This window comes from Euwallacea similis, chromosome 16, assembly GCF_039881205.1.
Source record: "Euwallacea similis isolate ESF13 chromosome 16, ESF131.1, whole genome shotgun sequence".
Classification (NCBI taxonomy): Eukaryota; Metazoa; Arthropoda; class Insecta; order Coleoptera; family Curculionidae; genus Euwallacea; species Euwallacea similis.
Genome location: NC_089624.1, coordinates 4,173,264 through 4,190,950, shown reverse-complemented (window position 1 = coordinate 4,190,950; position 17,687 = coordinate 4,173,264). Strand labels below are relative to the sequence as shown.

At 34.0% G+C, this 17,687-nt stretch overlaps 2 protein-coding genes across 4 annotated transcripts in view; one reads left to right on the top strand and one right to left on the bottom strand.

Moving 5' to 3' along the window:
• LOC136414147 (insulin receptor-like) overlaps positions 1 to 12,598 on the top strand; it is a 39,088-nt gene extending 26,490 nt beyond the window's left edge. For both annotated transcript variants that reach the window (XM_066398001.1, XM_066398000.1), the window contains exons 3-12: positions 54 to 207; positions 3,147 to 3,661; positions 3,775 to 4,020; positions 5,971 to 6,201; positions 6,254 to 6,404; positions 6,459 to 7,885; positions 11,507 to 11,689; positions 11,744 to 11,901; positions 11,955 to 12,202; positions 12,390 to 12,598. In XM_066398001.1, coding sequence (XP_066254098.1) covers positions 54 to 207; positions 3,147 to 3,661; positions 3,775 to 4,020; positions 5,971 to 6,201; positions 6,254 to 6,404; positions 6,459 to 7,885; positions 11,507 to 11,689; positions 11,744 to 11,901; positions 11,955 to 12,202; positions 12,390 to 12,501 — 3,425 coding nt within the window. In that variant the 3' untranslated portion in view covers positions 12,502 to 12,598. The remainder of the gene's footprint in view (positions 1 to 53; positions 208 to 3,146; positions 3,662 to 3,774; positions 4,021 to 5,970; positions 6,202 to 6,253; positions 6,405 to 6,458; positions 7,886 to 11,506; positions 11,690 to 11,743; positions 11,902 to 11,954; positions 12,203 to 12,389) is intronic.
• Positions 12,599 to 12,665: 67 nt separating this feature from the next.
• Positions 12,666 to 17,570, bottom strand: LOC136414165 (uncharacterized). 2 transcript variants are annotated; one of them, XM_066398023.1, is made up of 3 exons: positions 17,517 to 17,570; positions 14,049 to 14,280; positions 12,666 to 13,910 (listed from the first exon to the last, which is right to left on the bottom strand). In XM_066398023.1, exons 1-3 carry the CDS (start codon positions 17,562 to 17,564, stop codon positions 13,750 to 13,752), a joined length of 441 nt encoding a protein of 146 aa, XP_066254120.1. In that variant the 5' UTR covers positions 17,565 to 17,570; the 3' UTR covers positions 12,666 to 13,749. The 2 variants fall into 2 exon arrangements, with proteins under 2 accessions (XP_066254120.1, XP_066254121.1); XM_066398024.1 differs by lacking the exon at positions 17,517 to 17,570 and adding an exon at positions 16,074 to 16,176 and having other exon boundaries at positions 12,667 to 13,910.
• Positions 17,571 to 17,687: the final 117 nt, after the last annotated feature.

The window sequence follows — 17,687 nt, the reverse complement described above, 5'->3', positions numbered from 1 at the left end:
ACAAAATAGTAATTTTGACGATGTAATTAATTACAGTTTGCTTTTGTTATTAGGACATTGCTGGAATGAGAACACGTGCCAAGTTTTCACTGATCACTGCCACGAGGAATGTCTGGGTTGTTCAAAGAACAATTCGAACGCTCATTGCGACGTTTGCAAGAACTTCGACAACGGCGGGATTTGCGTTCCTGAATGCCCTCCAGATAAGTGAGTCCTGTCGTTCCTGGAACATCTAAATATACGCACTTTTATGATAAAATTTGATGAATAACTAAAGCTTTAATTAAACTTCCTCTATAGAAGTTTAATTGCGAACAGCGTACGCGGCCATGGCGAATAAATGTGTCAAGCTCATAAAGCGACACCCCTAATTTATTAGACAGTTTATTGATGTTGCATGAATGATTTTTCACACTTCCGTCGTTACTTCTGTAAGCAGTAAAATGCATTAATGCAAATAAACTAATTGAAAGCTCATGCATTTATGCTTAAATGCGAGTTAGCAACAGCACTGGAAAAACACGATTCTATAATTTAATTGTGCAATGACCGAGAACTGAGATGTGTACATGCGACGCTTGGAAAAAAGTCATAAAAATGGGTCATAAACCAAAAATAAAGTACTGGTGTAGCGTAGAAAACAAAACATCTAATCAAAATTACTATGCGTACTATTCGTCTCCTCAAATATTTTTTAGCACACAAATTTGTTAACCAGAAATACACCGAAAGAGTTTAAAGTTGGTTGATGTTCAATTAAAAGGAATAAATATATATGTAAATCCATTTTTCAGAGCAGTAAATCTGATTTTGAAGAATTTTAAATGCCATTGACGACACAAGTATAGGAGCCACACCACATATGTACTATTTGAAATTCTGGTCCGGTCCTGAGCCAACGCAATTTATTACAAGAGCACGTAAATTTTATATTCGCTCGTAAAAGTGTTAAGGCTTAAGTGGAAAATATCAGAGGAAATTTTCAGTTTATTACAGCAGTAATATGATTTTCATGTTAGCCATAACCATGTATTCAGATTAATAAAGTTAAAAAGGAATAATTAAAAATTTTGCTTTTTCGGTCAACTTAAAACAATTTAGAGACGTTCTTGTAACTGAAAGTTGCATTAAAGACTAACAAAATCAAGTTAAGCAGTTGAGAGAGTTGGAGTTCGCTCAGTACGTTTCTTTTGTCCAGCAAGTTAAGCTCCAAATAAAATTACTTTAAGATTCAAGACCCATTTAAGCTCGTTGCGTACCTGAAACTTTCTTTCTCCTTTCGGTATTGATCTGATTCCTGATTTAGTTCCGATCGACTTCAGGTAGTACATAAAATTCTTCCAACATTCAAGATCAATTTAAACTAGTGGCGACTTTAGTCTTTAGAATTGTTATGGTTTTTTTGCAGAAAAACATAATCATATTTTATGTAAATTTAACCCTTTTTTAATTCTCCTTTTGGCAGAATTTAATTCCTATTGAGTTACGAGGTTTCTGTATAAAACTACGCTGCAGCGCAAAATGAATGCATAATTTTTAAAATTGAAAAATCTGCCCTCGAAAATAACTATAATGCGCGCTAGCGATTTGAAATTATTTCTTTATGACTCCTAAAACTTTTTCGTAATTTTTTTTATGCGTTTATTTATAAAATAAAAACAATTGTTTACAAAATATTGAAAATAGCTATTTCAGCAATTTTGGCTTGAAGGCTGTATACTTCATTTAACTTCGTTTAAATTGTGTTTTTAGTGCATTTTTGAATTGAAAACTTTGTTCCCAAAGGAAATGGTCTAAAATGTCTACAAGAGAAGAAATATTTCGCTAAAATAATATGCAGCTGCTGTGGCACTTGTAGAAGTAACCACAAGTTCAAATCGCACTACGATTGGGAGTGGCCCCCCAATCTACGGCCTTCAGAGCACTCGAGTGGTTTCGGGACACTGGTATTAATCAAAGAAGATCAGGACAAGGATACGGAGAAAGACGACAAAAGTTGACAATGAATAACCGAGATCGATTTTTGCGACTGAAAGCTTTACAAAGTTGATTCATTACCAGCACTGCGCTGCAGCAGGAGTTTTATCGTCGATGTGACTTTCGTATCAATCAAGATATAGTGAGAAGAAGGTTGTTAAAAACGAATGTTAATCCCTACAGGGCTGCAAGCGGTCCCCTATTGATCGTAAAACATCGAAGATATCGTCTTCAAATTGCCCGAGAACACCAAAATTGGGGAGATCGTCTATGGGGCAACGTACTCCTTGTCGGATGAGTCTCGATTTTGCCTTTTTAAGCAAGATCGTCGTAAGAGAGTGTATCGACCTCCTGGATAGCGATACGGCCAGTGCAACATTGTCGGAACTGTGAGCTATGGTGGTGAATATATTATGAAATGGGGAAACATTAGTCTCGAAGGCCGCATGAAGTTAGTTGTGCTTCAGGACAGTCACATCTACAGCCCACCGATAAATAACAGACATTTTAGAACCCCATGTAGTGCCATATGCCCCATTTATCGTTGAAGATTTTTTATTGATGCACAATAATGAACGTCCACACGTGGCCGGAACAGTATAAAATTGCCTCCATCATGTGGAAATTCAAACGTTGCCTTAACCAACAAGAAGCCCTGATCTGAATACCACCGAATGTTTATGGGACAACATGGGTTGACAAGTTAGAACCTTGCAAATTCCCCCTAGGGACTTAAATGAGCTGTCATTAAGGATCACGGAAATACGGGTTCAAATTAATTAAGTCGGCATTTGAAACTTAATTTCAAGTATGTCAAGGAGGTGTAAAGCAGTAATCAGAGCAAAAAGGACCAATACACTCTAATAAATATTCATTTGTTTATACAAACTAAAGAATAAAAATTATGTAATTTTTGGTACGCTGTGTATTCATTTAACTATATTCCTTATTGATTTCGTTATGCTAGATTTATTGAAAATCATGGTCACGCTTCGCTAGTAACGTAAAATTTTACTCTAAGACATAAAAACGGAAATGCGTAAAAATATGCGTTAATTTTGCAATGTAATGTATTTAAATCAATGACGTACCTAATTCTTGAGAATTGTAATTAATTTTTTAAGGGAAAAAATAATGGAATAATAGAACTACCCATTTGAATGTTTCAGATACCTCCTCTACCTTTACGCCCAATGCGTGACTGAAAAGGAATGTATAGATCGAAATAAAAATCAACCCGAAGGTAAGGGGCGCAGGTGGTTCGTGCACAACAAAACCTGCGTCAGTGGTGACGATTGTCCAAGAGAAACTCAATTCAACAACGTGACCCTTTCCTGCGAAAAGTGCGATAATTTCTGCGTCCAGTATTGTGGATCTGGGAAACTGACTGACAGAATTACTATTCAAAATATGGAAAAATGCACACACATTAATGGATCTCTCTCCATTATGAATCTCAAAAATGGGGATGAAGGCGAACTTTTATACGGAAGTTTGAAGTACGTAAGATATATTAGAGACTACCTGCTCGTTGCCAGGAACGAAGTGATTGAGGACTTGGATTTCCTGCCGCAATTGGCTGAGATTGGAGGAGCTAACCTGTATCTTACCAAGTCGCTGATGGTGTTTGAAAATAGGAAGTTAAGGTCGCTGTGGTCTAATCAAACTATTAATATTAGAAATGGTAAGTTTATGGAATATCTCCGGTTAAGGGTATTCTGAACTATATCCTATTACGAATTGGATATGAGATCTTAAGCAAATGAGTTACTCAGGTTTTATGTTTCTGTGTTTCAGGCAGCATAGCTTTCCATGACAATGACCGTCTGTGCTTATCAGTAATTGAAAACTTTGCTAAAAACAGCGGGATCAAATATAACGAAAATGATGTATCTAAGTATTCTAATGGAGACGAATGTTCTGAATCCTTTGACAGCGAAATGGTAGATGTGCAGGTGACTGATATCAACCCTAACAACGTCACTATCGTTTGGAATCTATTACACGAGAACACTGTGTTTTACTATGCTATACATTATATAGGTGAGTACCAAGAAAAATGGAGTGAGCATTATCCCTTCGGTTTTCAGGCAAAAAGCGACTTAAGAAGGTAATATGTTTAGGTCTCATGTACTAAGAATAAAATAACGAAGTACTCTTCGATTTAATTATCACGCTTTTAATATCAGATTTGATGATTTAAATCTATAGAAAAGTAGTAATTGTTCTGCAACTCTAAATCAAACAATCTTTGAGCGGGTCAACGGATACGTGAAACTGCCAGAATTAATAGTTCTTGCAAGACTTTTTAAGATTTTTACTAAGCTGAATTAACTTTATTGAATAATAACCGGAAGAAACCGGAATCTTCAAAATTGTGCCCTTATATTGCATCGTATCCGGCAGGTGTTGATATCCCTTATTCGGTGGAATATGTAACCTTTTTTGTTGAAGAGTGAAAGCAAGCGTTTGGAAACTTTTAATAAACCAATATACCGTTACAGGCCCTAACTTTGAGGGTTTTATTAAATTCAATATCTTTTTTCTTCATAACGGAAAATTATCGCCTTCTTTGCTGGCTAAAAATTCATTCAAGTGGTAGAACGAGAACTTTCAGGGTTTTTGAAAAATTCAAAATGTAATTAACCAAGCATGACTAGGAATATTCGTATTTCTTTACTAATAAGTTCGAAGGGAAAGTAGGACTTTAGAGATTAATTATCCGTTGATTTTGTTAACCCTCATTTGTGGTTGTACTTTTGTAATTTTGTATTAAGTCCAGAACTGAAGTAAAAAACAGAATTGAACAGAGAATTGTGGTGACCGAAATGATTAAGTGAGAACTTAGGAGATATCCAACTAATTCAACTAGTACTGATAACCTATAGTATTGCTCAAGAAACATTGATTTTTACTTAGTAATTAGAATTAAGCAGTAAAAAAATTATTCTTCACTATGTTGAATTTAATAATAATATTTTTATTCAAATAATCTGAAATAACCCGAAATTATTTATATATACCGTGCGGCTCTAAATTGACCTCCCCCCTCTTATTAACTTTTTAACAAATTATTATTTTTTGAAAATTCAAAAGCAGCATTAAATACGACAAAAAATACTATTTTTTGACATTTATTTATTTTTTTAATGTTGCTTACATCACCGACAACACAAAAGAGCCGCTATTTTAAAATAAGACAAGTAACACATCAAATTAAAGGTCTTCCGAAACTACATTCAATGGCGCATTGCGATTGAAAATCTACCAATTAATTTTTGAGAAAAACAAATATAAATTTGATAAAAAATCAAATTTCGTTAAATGGTATGTAAACAATGAAAAAACTTGTTTGTTGATAGGAAATTGGTTTGTTTTGTGCTCACAAAGAGTGTTTGATTATTTTTGTTTATTAATTTAATTTTTTTAAACAAAAACTTGTTTGTGAGCACAAAATGGAAAACAAACCAATTTCCTATCAACTAACATGTTTTTCCATTGTTTACGTAATATTTAATTGAGTTTGTATTGCATTTTTCACCTAATTTATACCTGTTTCTCTAAAAAAGTAATCAATAGTTTTAAATTGCTATACATCATTAAGTATAGTTTTGAAAGACCTTTAATTTGAGGTGTCATTTGTCTCATGTTTCAATTAAAAAAAATCGGACATTTTCAGTTACCAGTGACGTACACAACATTTAAAAAGTAACTAAACATCAAAAGATAGTATTTTGTCCTATTTAATATTACTTTCAAATAGAAAAGAAATAAATTTTTATTAAAAAGTTGGAGGATGTTATTAATTGCGGGAGGGGGGGGGGGGGGGGGGGGGGTAAATTTAAAGCCGCACGATATTATATTATTTAGTAATTTTCAAGAATTTGACTAATCCCTGTTGGTCTTATGGTAAATTTTCTACATTTTTCTCCAATTTTATTAAAATTATCTATATTTTTTACTCACATAATGAACAACGATTATCATTTTCAGAATATATATTATTCAACATGACAATTAACTCCCAAGACGTGTGCAGTTCCGAGAGATGGTCTACTTTGAGTACGAGAAACAATTCAGTTGTGTTGTTGGAACTGAAAGCATATGAAACCTACACGTTCTACATTCAAGTATACTATTCCAACATGACAACCAAGAAAACCCTGACCATGAAATTTACTACATCTCCAACAGATCCTGAATATGCTACAAACATTCTCTCAGGTTCGTCAATAGTTAGACTTATTCGAAATTGTAATGGTAAGTTTCTTTGCAGCTACTTCACTTAGTGATACAGCCATTGAACTTAAATGGGAGAAACCAACGAAAACACACGGGGAATTACAATATTATGCTATAAATGTCTACAAGCAACTTGATGACCCAGAATATATTTGGACTAGGGACTATTGTACTCATCCCTTTAGGTTATACGGTTTAATTGCATGCTTTGTGGAAATAAATAAAGTTTTCCTTTGTAGTCGAGAAGGAGAAAACTTCGGCGAATTTACGGACGTTATAGATTCTTTTCCGCAATTAACTCACAAAGAAAAACTTGCGGTGTTCGAATTAGGACCTCCCGAGAAAACATCTCCTGACCCACCCTGTAATATTACTTCCGAAGAGACTAGCATAAGATTGGAGGATAATGTGTGGCTGTATCTTTGTGACAATCATTCCCAGTCAAAATTTGGCATTGACTACTGCAGGAACTACTATTACGACTTGTTCAGTGCTGGCGGCAACAATTCAGATGATCATATACAGAAGAGAGAAACAAAATCTTCATTTCTAAAAAAGGGAAGCGACTATTTCTCACTAAAGATAGATGATCCTAACATTACTAGCTTGGACATCAACAACCTAACGCAATTTACGATGTATGTGATTTACTTTATGGCTTGCAATAAGGACTTTAACAAGCGCAAGCTCTGCGGCCCAGTGCTTCAGGTGACAGTTAGGACTAAAAAGAACGTGAAAGCTGACCAAATTACTGACCTCATGGTTGAAAATGTCAACAAAGCGGACGTAATGGTCAGGTGGACACCTCCGAAAGACATAAACGCGGTTTTGTTGGCCTATTACGTGTACCATGGACAACATCGCAACCATTCCAACAACGCAAAATCATGCATCACCCATACCCAATTCATGAAAAACAGGAACTTGACCCTAAGAGGAATTCCCCCTGGCAGTTACTTCATAACTGTTGAAGCAGTTTCCTTAGGCGGTGTTGGAAATCATAGCCAGACTAAATTTGTAGATATCACAATCTCAAAATTTCGAACCATTTGGATTACACTGGGATTAATATTCTTCGGAATTTTCGGAATTCTAGTTTCATTCGCTTACTACCGCATTCAAATGAAACGACGTGAATCAGAAGATAATCAGCTAGTACCATATGTCAATCCAGATTACGAAGCATTATCTTACGAACTGGATGAATGGGAAATGGAAAGAGATGATATTCAGCTATTTAATATAGTCGGTCAAGGAGCCTTTGGGCGAGTATTCTCAGGTAACATCATATCCAAGGATCTTAAATGCGCAGTAAAAACAGTTAATGAGGAAACCTCAAGAGAAGACAATATTAAGTTCCTCAAGGAAGCTTCCGTCATGAAGGTATTCACGAATGGTGCACATGTCATTAAACTCTTAGGAGTAGTCTCCAAGTCACAGCCACCTTTGGTAGTCATGGAGCTAATGGAGAAGGGAGATTTGAAGAGGTACTTGCTCAAGTTTAAGAATGAGGGACAAACACTCACTTCCAATGAAATTTATCGAATGTCCATTGAGATTGCTGATGGTTTGGCGTACCTTGCTTCTAGAAAATTCGTTCATCGAGATTTGGCAGCGAGAAATTGCATGGTCAGTAGTGATAAGACGGTGAAGATTGGAGATTTTGGTAAGTTGGTTCAGTTATAGTGTTGAAAATTTTGGAACATGAACGTTATTTGGAAACCTTCAGTGTTTTTTGGCATTTTTGGATGCAGCAGATCATTTTATATGTATATGATAGAAGGGTTTTGGTAAATTTTATTAGAATTAAGGTTTTATTTCATTTAGTAATTATTAATTTTAGACTGTACTGCATTAATCTTTTACCCGACTTTTAACTTATGTTTGGAAAATATGCATAAATGTCCAGATTTTCGATGAGTCAATGAGACCCCCCAGGACATGAAAAAAAAATAGGTTTCGAGAATTTATATGGGAGCAATTATTGAAAAACAATTTAGTATTTTCCCATAATTAGAACCAAAAACAAAAGCTATTGTTGAAAATAATTGTTTCGTAATTCTTTACTTTTAAATTAAATAATGAATATCTGATCCCCTTAAAAAATTTCCAAAATGGTCATATAGCAAACAAAATGATCTCAATCCAAAAATTTCAAAAAATACTAGGTGTACTTACTTACTTTTCTCATTTAGTATAGAAAATGTGCCAATGCAGTTAACCATACCGAAAAACCCTATATTAAAATTCGAACTTTATATTATTCTCAGAAGAACATTCCTAGGGTAATAGAGAAATAATTACATTAACGCCTCCACGACCTTGGCAAATAAAATGCTAATGAATGTTTTTAAAAAATTCATGAGGCTTTCCTTGATTTTAAGAGTCTAAATAAACTAATTCCGTCGATGTGGGATCCAAATAAGTCTATTAATCCTATAGGAGGCGCACGCAGTCTTACAGATCGACGCATTATTTATTTTAATCTATTTTAGTAGTATTTGTCTATATTTTCTTTTTCTGAGCTGTAGCTGTCGGTTTTGGACATTTGAATTGATTATGCATTAAACATTCAATGGAAGTGCACGTGGTATTTTGTTTTTCTTATTTTTAGTGCATGAGACCGACGCGCCCGTCGGTGTGCAACAAAAAGGAAGAAAATACTTGTATTTTGAAATAGGTATCGTGATGATGATGCTAACTTATCATTTTAACAGTTTTAATGACAATAGCAAGTTTCGAGGCCTAGAAACCTTGTTTTATTCAATTGATGCAGGACGTCTCATTAAGCGAAAAACTATACTGCGCGTTTTTTGAAGTGGATAATTCTAATTAGTCCAAAAATAAAAAAATCACACTTTATTTAAAAAAGGACTAAATTATGTTTTCGTAAGTTATGCAAGCACCTGCACAAAGTAAAGAAAATTACTGTAACATCAACATTGTTGTGACAATATTAACAAGATTTTGACGAACTTTTACAAAAACTTAATTAAGTAACTTGAGGAGAACACAATTTTATTTGCTGCAACTATTGAGTCAATGCTAACTAGGTCCACCATTTCTGTACGAACTGCCTGCACCCACATCAACATACTCAAAATTAGTTTTGATCCATAACTTGCCACTCGTCTCTGAGAACATTAGCAAGCTCCTTAAAAATTTATGGCTGATGATTTCGAGGATGAAGTTGCCATTAGAGATAATCCCACACGTTCGATAGGATTGCAGTCGGGTGAGCGGGGTGGCCATCGCATCCGAGAAATCTCATGCTGTTGAAGAGCCAAATTTATAATTCTCACACGGCGGGACCGGGCGTTATCGTCTACAAAGATGAAATCGGGTCCAAATTTCCGTGCAAAAGAAATAATAATGGGATGGATAACCATGTTGTGATATCGTTTAGCAATCACAATAGCCCGATTTAGGATGAGAAGCTCGGAGCGTAACTCTAAAGAGATTCCACCCCATAGCGTTACCGAGCCACCGCTAAAGGCAACAGTGGGTGCCATGTGAGATTCGCGATATCTTATGTTACATTCTTGTCGTGTAAAAATACTGCTTTCCGAGTGATATAATCTGTAAACAAACAGCTTCCTATACAGCTGCAGTCCACGCTTTATGATTGTTGGCCCATGCTTTACCAGTAACACGATGCTCCCCAGTTAACAGAGGGTGCAGAGTATGTCTTCTTGCGCTAAGACCAGTTTCATGCAGCCTTCTTCTAATCGTACATGATCAGGCTTACAGGTGATGAGGCTTACATGATCCCAACATTCGCACGAATTCTAGAGGTAGAGTATTCGGTTTCGTCCGGCAATGATAATAACAAAGCGATCCAGTCTTCTGCTCATTATCTACCACCCCTATGTTGTATTTTAGCTACTGATTTGCAAGTAACGATTCCGTGGGCGACTAATTACACTTTGTGAGACGTTATATGTTTGAGATACTTGTGTAAGATTCCCATGCTGCAAGATTGCAATAATAGCAGCAAGATCTTTCGGAAAAAGTCTTCGTTGAGGCGCTTTTTGATGTTAATTTTACGGACAAACTGAATAAAATGAATTTGAAATTCCGAAATCTTTCCAAGAGAAAAAATTTAAAAACATAAAATGTTGATAAGTTCTATAGAAGTGGAATGTTGTTTATTTTTAACCTGACCAAACGATAATCTTACAATACAGACTGTTTAGTATTGCTAAAATGTTCAAATATTATCGCTGATCCATGAAAGACAATGAAAATATATTTTAAATGTCTTTAATATGAGAAATTTAAATTATCCACTTCAAAAGACGCGCAGTGTATACGATTATGAATTAAACTTGGAAATAAAAGATATTGTAGAAACAAGAGAAAGTAATAGTGAACAAGCGATTTCTGATAATAATGACGAGTGTTCAGAAACTGCTGAAAAAACTATCGTTTATTGGAAAAAATGTCAATGATCAAAACAAGTCCCCATAAAGTTCACTCGAGCTCGTGCCAAAAATATAGTACGTCTCCTTACTTCTAAATTGTTGGAATCAATAAAATGGAGGGTTCGCGAGATTTGCCACATTGAAGAGGGTAACCAAAATCAAAGGAAAGAAAGAGAAATAGACAAATGTACCAAGTACAGCTTCAGATTGAGCAGAAGAACGCGATATTTCTGTTATGAATTCTCACAGTTCTTCTGTTAATAATAGCGGTGTATGAGGACTGCCATCGCATGACACAATAAGCAAGATTAGTTATATGTAGTTCAGGTTGGGACTTTATTTATTTATGAAAGGAAGTTAACTTTAGTTTTTTTCAATGGTTTTGAGTTGTTGTTTTAAATTTAAAAAAATTAAATCGATTTACAGTTTTTTTACTCAAAAACTTTTTAAATTTTAGGCACTAGTTCTGAATAATTGTTGATATTAACTTTTAAAGGATTTTTCAGCATTTCTATGTCGGTATCTAAGACCGACGTACCTCCTGATGTAAAAATATTTCATGTGCCCCCCGTAGGGTTAAAAATTTGATTGTACATTTTTTCCTGCACCCTAAAGTCCTATAAAACCTCCCCTAAGACTGCTTACAACAACCGAAAAGGACATTAAGCCCTACGTTAAAATTTGTTCCCTTAATGTCTGGCTTTGACGACAATTTTTTACGTATGAACCACAAGATAAGTTAGATTTTTAATTGATGAATTTAACGTAAATACCTGGATTTTATTTTCTAAAATGATATCAAACAGTTTCTTTGAAAATATTAGAAACCTCTTAATGGAAACTTCAGGCAAAAAATATTTCAGGATTAACAAGGGATACCTACCAAAGCGACTATTACAAGAAGGGATCAGGCAGCGCCTTACTTCCAGTTCGTTGGATGGCGCCTGAAGCCATAGCTGATGGTGTAAACACGTACGATTCCGATATATGGAGTTATGGAATTGTACTGTGGGAAATTGTAACACTTGCATCGCAACCTTACCCAGGTAAATCTTAGATTCATCATAAGCATAACTCAAAACCAATATTTTCTATTTAAGGTCTCAGCAATGAGCAAGTAACCCAGTTCGTAGTGTCCAAGAGAACTTTGGACAGGCCCTCAGGATGTCCAAACTTGCTATGGGAAATTATGAGGAAATGTTGGGACTGGTACCCTACAAGAAGACCCACCTGCTTCGAAGTTGTGGACACTCTTCAGGTTCCCAATTTGAAATCTACTAAAAAAACATCGTGTAAATGTATGTTTCACAGGAACACGTCGGTCGAGATTTCCAGGCTATTTCTTTCTACCACAGTGCCATTGGTCAAGAATATTTAATGAGTCAAGGTGGCATGAGGTCTGACAATCCGCCAGCTGTGGGAATCGGAGAATATGATATCGACATCGCTCCGAGCTCAGAATGTGATCCACTCAGCAGCAGGGGAGAAACGGACTCTGCTGAGCGAGCGATTATCAACGTAGAATTTATTCCGCCATCGAGTCATCAGGAATCTAGCAGGTTGTCAGAAGACACCCATTTGTTTATCGTTCTGTGATTTGTTTGTTCCTCCTTTGTTTGGTTTTATTGTTTGTCATTTATTATAGTTTAGCCCCAGGGTAGTTTGTTGCGATTAGAGGGGTAGGAACTGTGACGTTCCCCATATCAAAAGAGTCCAACTTTCAAATCATTTTTACTTTTCCTTTAGCCCGGCTACTGCTACTTCTGCTCCTAATAGTACTATTGATCTAACAGACCGAAGACCTCTCATGTCTCAAAGAAGCACCGATTTGGACATGGAATGCGAATCTCAATTGTAAATTTGTTGACGTCTGTGATTAATCAACGTAAATGGCATGAAACTGTCTATCTGAGAATTTTTTGTATTTTTATAATAAAACTGATTGGTTCAAATTATGGGACATATTTCATTCAATTTGTGTTAGTGCCGTCCATTCAAAAAGACCAAATTTTAGTTTTAAACAGTTTATCCAGACTAAACCTACATAACGACTAAATGATAAACGATTTATTTATACAGAAAATATATATTTTCTTATGGATATACTAATAAATACATAGTAAAATTTTAGCGTTTTCAACAGTGGTTTTAGCAGCCTAAAAAATACCTCATCAAAGTGTTACCTCAACCAACAGTACATTACCTTATTTTGTGAACCAAATAAACGTTATTTAAGAAGTTATAACTGTAATAATCAAATTATTTGCTGCACTCGCAAGGGTGTGGAATTTACTTTGGGACCAACTTTAATTAAAAAGGGTCCCGTTATGCCTATCACTTCTTTACCATAGGTTAAACATTTTATCCCCTGTTTAAATATGCTATCAGGAGGAAGTTAGACCTCCCGAAAATTTACCTTTCGGAAGTGAAAAGGGCTATCAATAAGGGATACGAGATGGAAGTCTTGCAGTAATGAAATTTATATGCGACACATGTGCACAAGGAATTTTATATTATGCAATATGTACGGGTAATGCATAGTGAGATTTCAGGAAGCATGTCTCCCTCGCTTTTCGTACCCACAGTAAAAAGACTGCTCTTAATTACGAAATACTTGTTATGATAATGTAAACCATTTTTGTAAGATAGCTATGTAATTAGTTTTAACTAGAGAATTTTACATTTACTGCGCGGTAATTTCATGTTCTCATGTCGTGTACAAGGCCTCTAGTAAGATAAGCAATAGTTCAGGTTAGTTAATGTTTTTATTCCCCCTGAATTGTATGTCGAATCCTATATTTATAGTAAGTAGCTAAAAGCATCAAAATCCCAAACAAAATACTACATATTACTATATATTCTGTTTGTAGGTATAAATATTTTGCAAGTCGATGATGCCTATTTTTTTAATAATACTTTAGTGCGTAGTTAAGTTTTATAAAAATTCAAATTTTCTAAACATTTGTTTTCCTTATTGTAACTGAGGTTTGTAATATACATATTTGTGCATAATTCTGTCTTTTCCTCTTACATGAGTTTTATTATTTGAAAGGCAGACGCTTTAATCTTATCCATTTAGACATATTAACAAGTCTACTTTATCCTTCTAATGTCCAGCATTTATAAGCAGCCCATTCACAGCAGATAATTGAGGAACTTCTGCATGCACAAGAGAGTCTCCTACAGAAGAAATTGCTGCAAGTGGCTCCACCACTGGTCTGGGTATCAGTGGTGCTGTTGGTACCACAATATCTTCGGCAATTACCCCTAAAAACGATATTTAGTACCATTAAAATTGTTGTGGCAGTTTCTTTGATGGGTTATATTTGTCAATTATTTTCATTATTTTCTTGTTAATTGTTTTAATAATTTTTTTATTAAACTCTACAATTATTTTTATCTTACCGGAAGTTTGGGACGACGCACTAACAACCCCTCCACTGATCCTTGAAGAAGACACAATTCCAGTATCTTCGGCAGTCAAAATGATTGGTCCTGAAGGACCTTTTACAGTAGCCTTTGAAGTTGGCCCTTTAAGTACAGTTCCAGGTTCGTCTGGTGCTTTTACAATTGCTCCGGGATTAACTTCGATTGCAGAAGAACAAGCCAAAATGAGAAGAAGGGTACTACCGAAGGCCTGAGATAAATGTTTTTAGATCTATATATGTAATGAGAATAGAGACGATTGATACTAATAAACGAAAATTAATGTGTATTTGTGTGTTTTATTTTCTAAAATTTTTTAAATGAAAGCGATTTGCAACTTTCAAAAATTCACATACACAAGGTTACTTCAGGTTATCTCGACATTTATTTTGGATTCAGGGATACCATCGAATTTAACTTGAAACTGTCTGTCTAGATTGATTTATTTGGTAGTTAAAAATGTGTTAATATCTTAAAAAATCTACCATCCCACGGAAGTGACCTGCAATTTGTTTCACACATTTGCAGGCGAAGTAAGGCTCAGATATCTAATAACGAAAAATCACAACTCATTAATCTATTAGAAAAAAAGCGATATATCAGCAAGTTACTATTTCAAGGTTACTATCTCAAGGTGTTGACCTACAACATCTTCTTAAGACTTAAAAAAATGGAATGTTGCTTATATGTAGTTTTAATCGATGTAAGGTACAAATAGCTGGCGGAAGTTACAAAATTGTCAAAAATTTTATTGATCTACCAGCTTGAAGTTGATTTGCCAGTCCAGAATTTTCAAAGGAACTATTGAATTTAGCGAAGTAAGACAAAGATATAAGTGTTTTAATAACTAAAAATCATAGCTCAAAATTGATTTTTACTTCCTGTTTTTAACAGTTCTATTATTGCACCAAATTTCAAAGCGGTCCAGGTAAAATTTTAAAAGAACAATAAAGTCACTTTTTCAAAAGTTTTTTCATAATGAATATTGTAGATAAACTTTTAAAATTTGTTTTAGATCAAGGATTTGTAATCCTTAAATTCTGTAGGTTAATTTGCGTTTTAAAAATTAAAACCCACATACATATGTATCATTATCGTCACACATCGGTTTTTAGTAAACGAAATATATGTATTTTTTAAATTGATTTTACGCACTTTGATAATGATTATTTAGTAACGATGCCGGCATCGTTCTATTTGACTTTGTGACCATTATCAGAGGCATGATAGCATATATGTACATATTTGACCTATGAAATTACTCTTTTTATTTTGCAGTTTTGGTGCTCTGAAAAACGACTACTAACCCAAATAGAATTTTTTAAAAAAGTGCACGATACGCCTTAAAAACGTAAAATATATTTATAGATATCCATTGGAACTATGTGTTTTGTAATGATATCTGGTTTTTTAGTTCCAGAAAATTTATACCTGAACTAACCTAAACTAACCTGGATAATGAATTGCAAAAAAGTCGAAATATTGTAAGAAATTATGATTTTCTTTGTAATTTAAAATAAATGCACTGATTAAATCAGAACTGTGTCTAAGTAACGTTTTTCAATTATAAGTGCCCATATGTATACGTAGTTGTGATGTAACATTTTGAGCACCAGCATTGGTTTTCTACCATTACCAATTTATCCGGTAATGTTAATATTTATCACACATAAATTGATAGAGAATGATGAAGAATGGGAAAATGACAAATTTGATCTAGAAGTAAAATTTTCAATCTAGTTAGAATTTCTACATCCATAATGCAAATCGTATAATCAAAAACTATTCCCTTGACGTCCAATTTTTCTTCATATTAGGACGTCTTGAGGTTGATATAACTTGCGCCGATTTTACAAACAACTTAATGAAACAATTTGAAAAAGAACTAGCTGATACAGAACTTCTTGGAACTGATCATTGCTTACGCCTTTAGTGAAGTTTTTAGATGTTTAGCAGAAATCAAAGAGGCAAAATTTTAATATTCTAATAAACAAAACTGCTTACCCAAGGAAACATTGTCGAAGGTAACTGGTTGAATGGTCAATCGGAACTAATGTAATATCGAGTAATATGAAATTACAATAATTCTAGCAGTTAAGAAAGGGAGTGTCTTTTGTATTGTATTTGCATATTCATTGGGCGTTATATTCCGCTACTTCATTATTAATATAAAAATATTAAAGCTTAACGCAAATTTAATTCATGCGTTAGTAATAATTAAGCTAATCAGTACTAGAGTATGTAGTAATTGCACTACAACTCATACTGAAAGATATTTAATTAAAAAAGCCCTGCACCTACTGATCTCTGTTATTCACAGTTTTTTCGTGAATTTCAATACAAAATGTATTATTTTAGATTCAAATTATATAAAAAATATATAATTATATTAAATTATATTGAAACCAATAGATGAACCAACATGTTATATTCAAATCGAAGCCGGTTTTTCCTTTTACTGTCATTAGCGAGTTCCTTTGCCATAATTTGGATCCATTTTCATTCGAAAATGTCCAAGTTTCAATGAAAAAAAAAGTTTTCTACTTGTTTACTGACATTTGAACTGACGGGAACTTTACATTTACACACAAAATAAATGTAGTCTTCTGTTAGATTTATGTTATATCTTCTATTATGTAGTCTTTTTACAATAACGCCATATTTTTTTATTACTGCAAAGGAGCTCTATGTCTAAAATTTCTCATTTCTTCAAAGCTTCATCTCTCGAAACTGGTAAAACTATATAAAAATTAACAGCATGAAATTTAAAAAAATGCGTATTTTAGAGTTTAAAAAAAGCTGTTTTAAAATTTGGAAAATCTCAAATGCGATAGTAGGTATTAGAAAAAACCAAAATGTTTCTAAATCTTATTATTTTTTCGTAATATTACAGGGGAAAGAAAACAATGACATATTTTAATTCAATAACCATTTCAAGGTCAACTTGTATTTTAATAGAATTTAACGCGTGGAATAAAAAATGTTAATAAATCATTTTAACAAATATTGAAAATAGTTACCACCAACTACAATGCAATGATTCATGATGCCGAATAAGAGTTGTTACAAACACCTCAATAAATATTTGGAATGGTTGGTAGGTACCTCTCGTCTTGATAAAGCACAATAAAAGTTTATTTTTTCAAAATCTTCAGTCTGGCGTTAATCTTCCGTACTTTCTAACTTTATCTAACTTTGGCTTTCACGAAACCGACTTAAAATCACATTTGTTGTTACAAAATTACAGAAAACTTAGTGGGAATTCAGGACCACCAGCTCCGGTATAGCTAGTAATTTTGTATACATACCATCCATACGAAAATAAACAAATCCTAAAACTTAATTTTACTAAAAATCAAATTTTAAAGTTCTTTAAAAGTTAAATAGCCAAAATTCAAATAAAACCGGCGCCTTTAACCACTATTATTTACGTTCCTTAAACGTCACCTTTGGAATGTTAGCGCCACTCCTGGCACAACTTAAAGGGGATCTCATGATACTACAAACAATAGAACTGAATGAAAATAGGTCAGTGGGTTATCATAAAAGAGAAGAGTAGATAGACTTCAAGGTCTAAGTTGAATAAGGATGACGATTTAATGAAGCAGCGTTAAACGT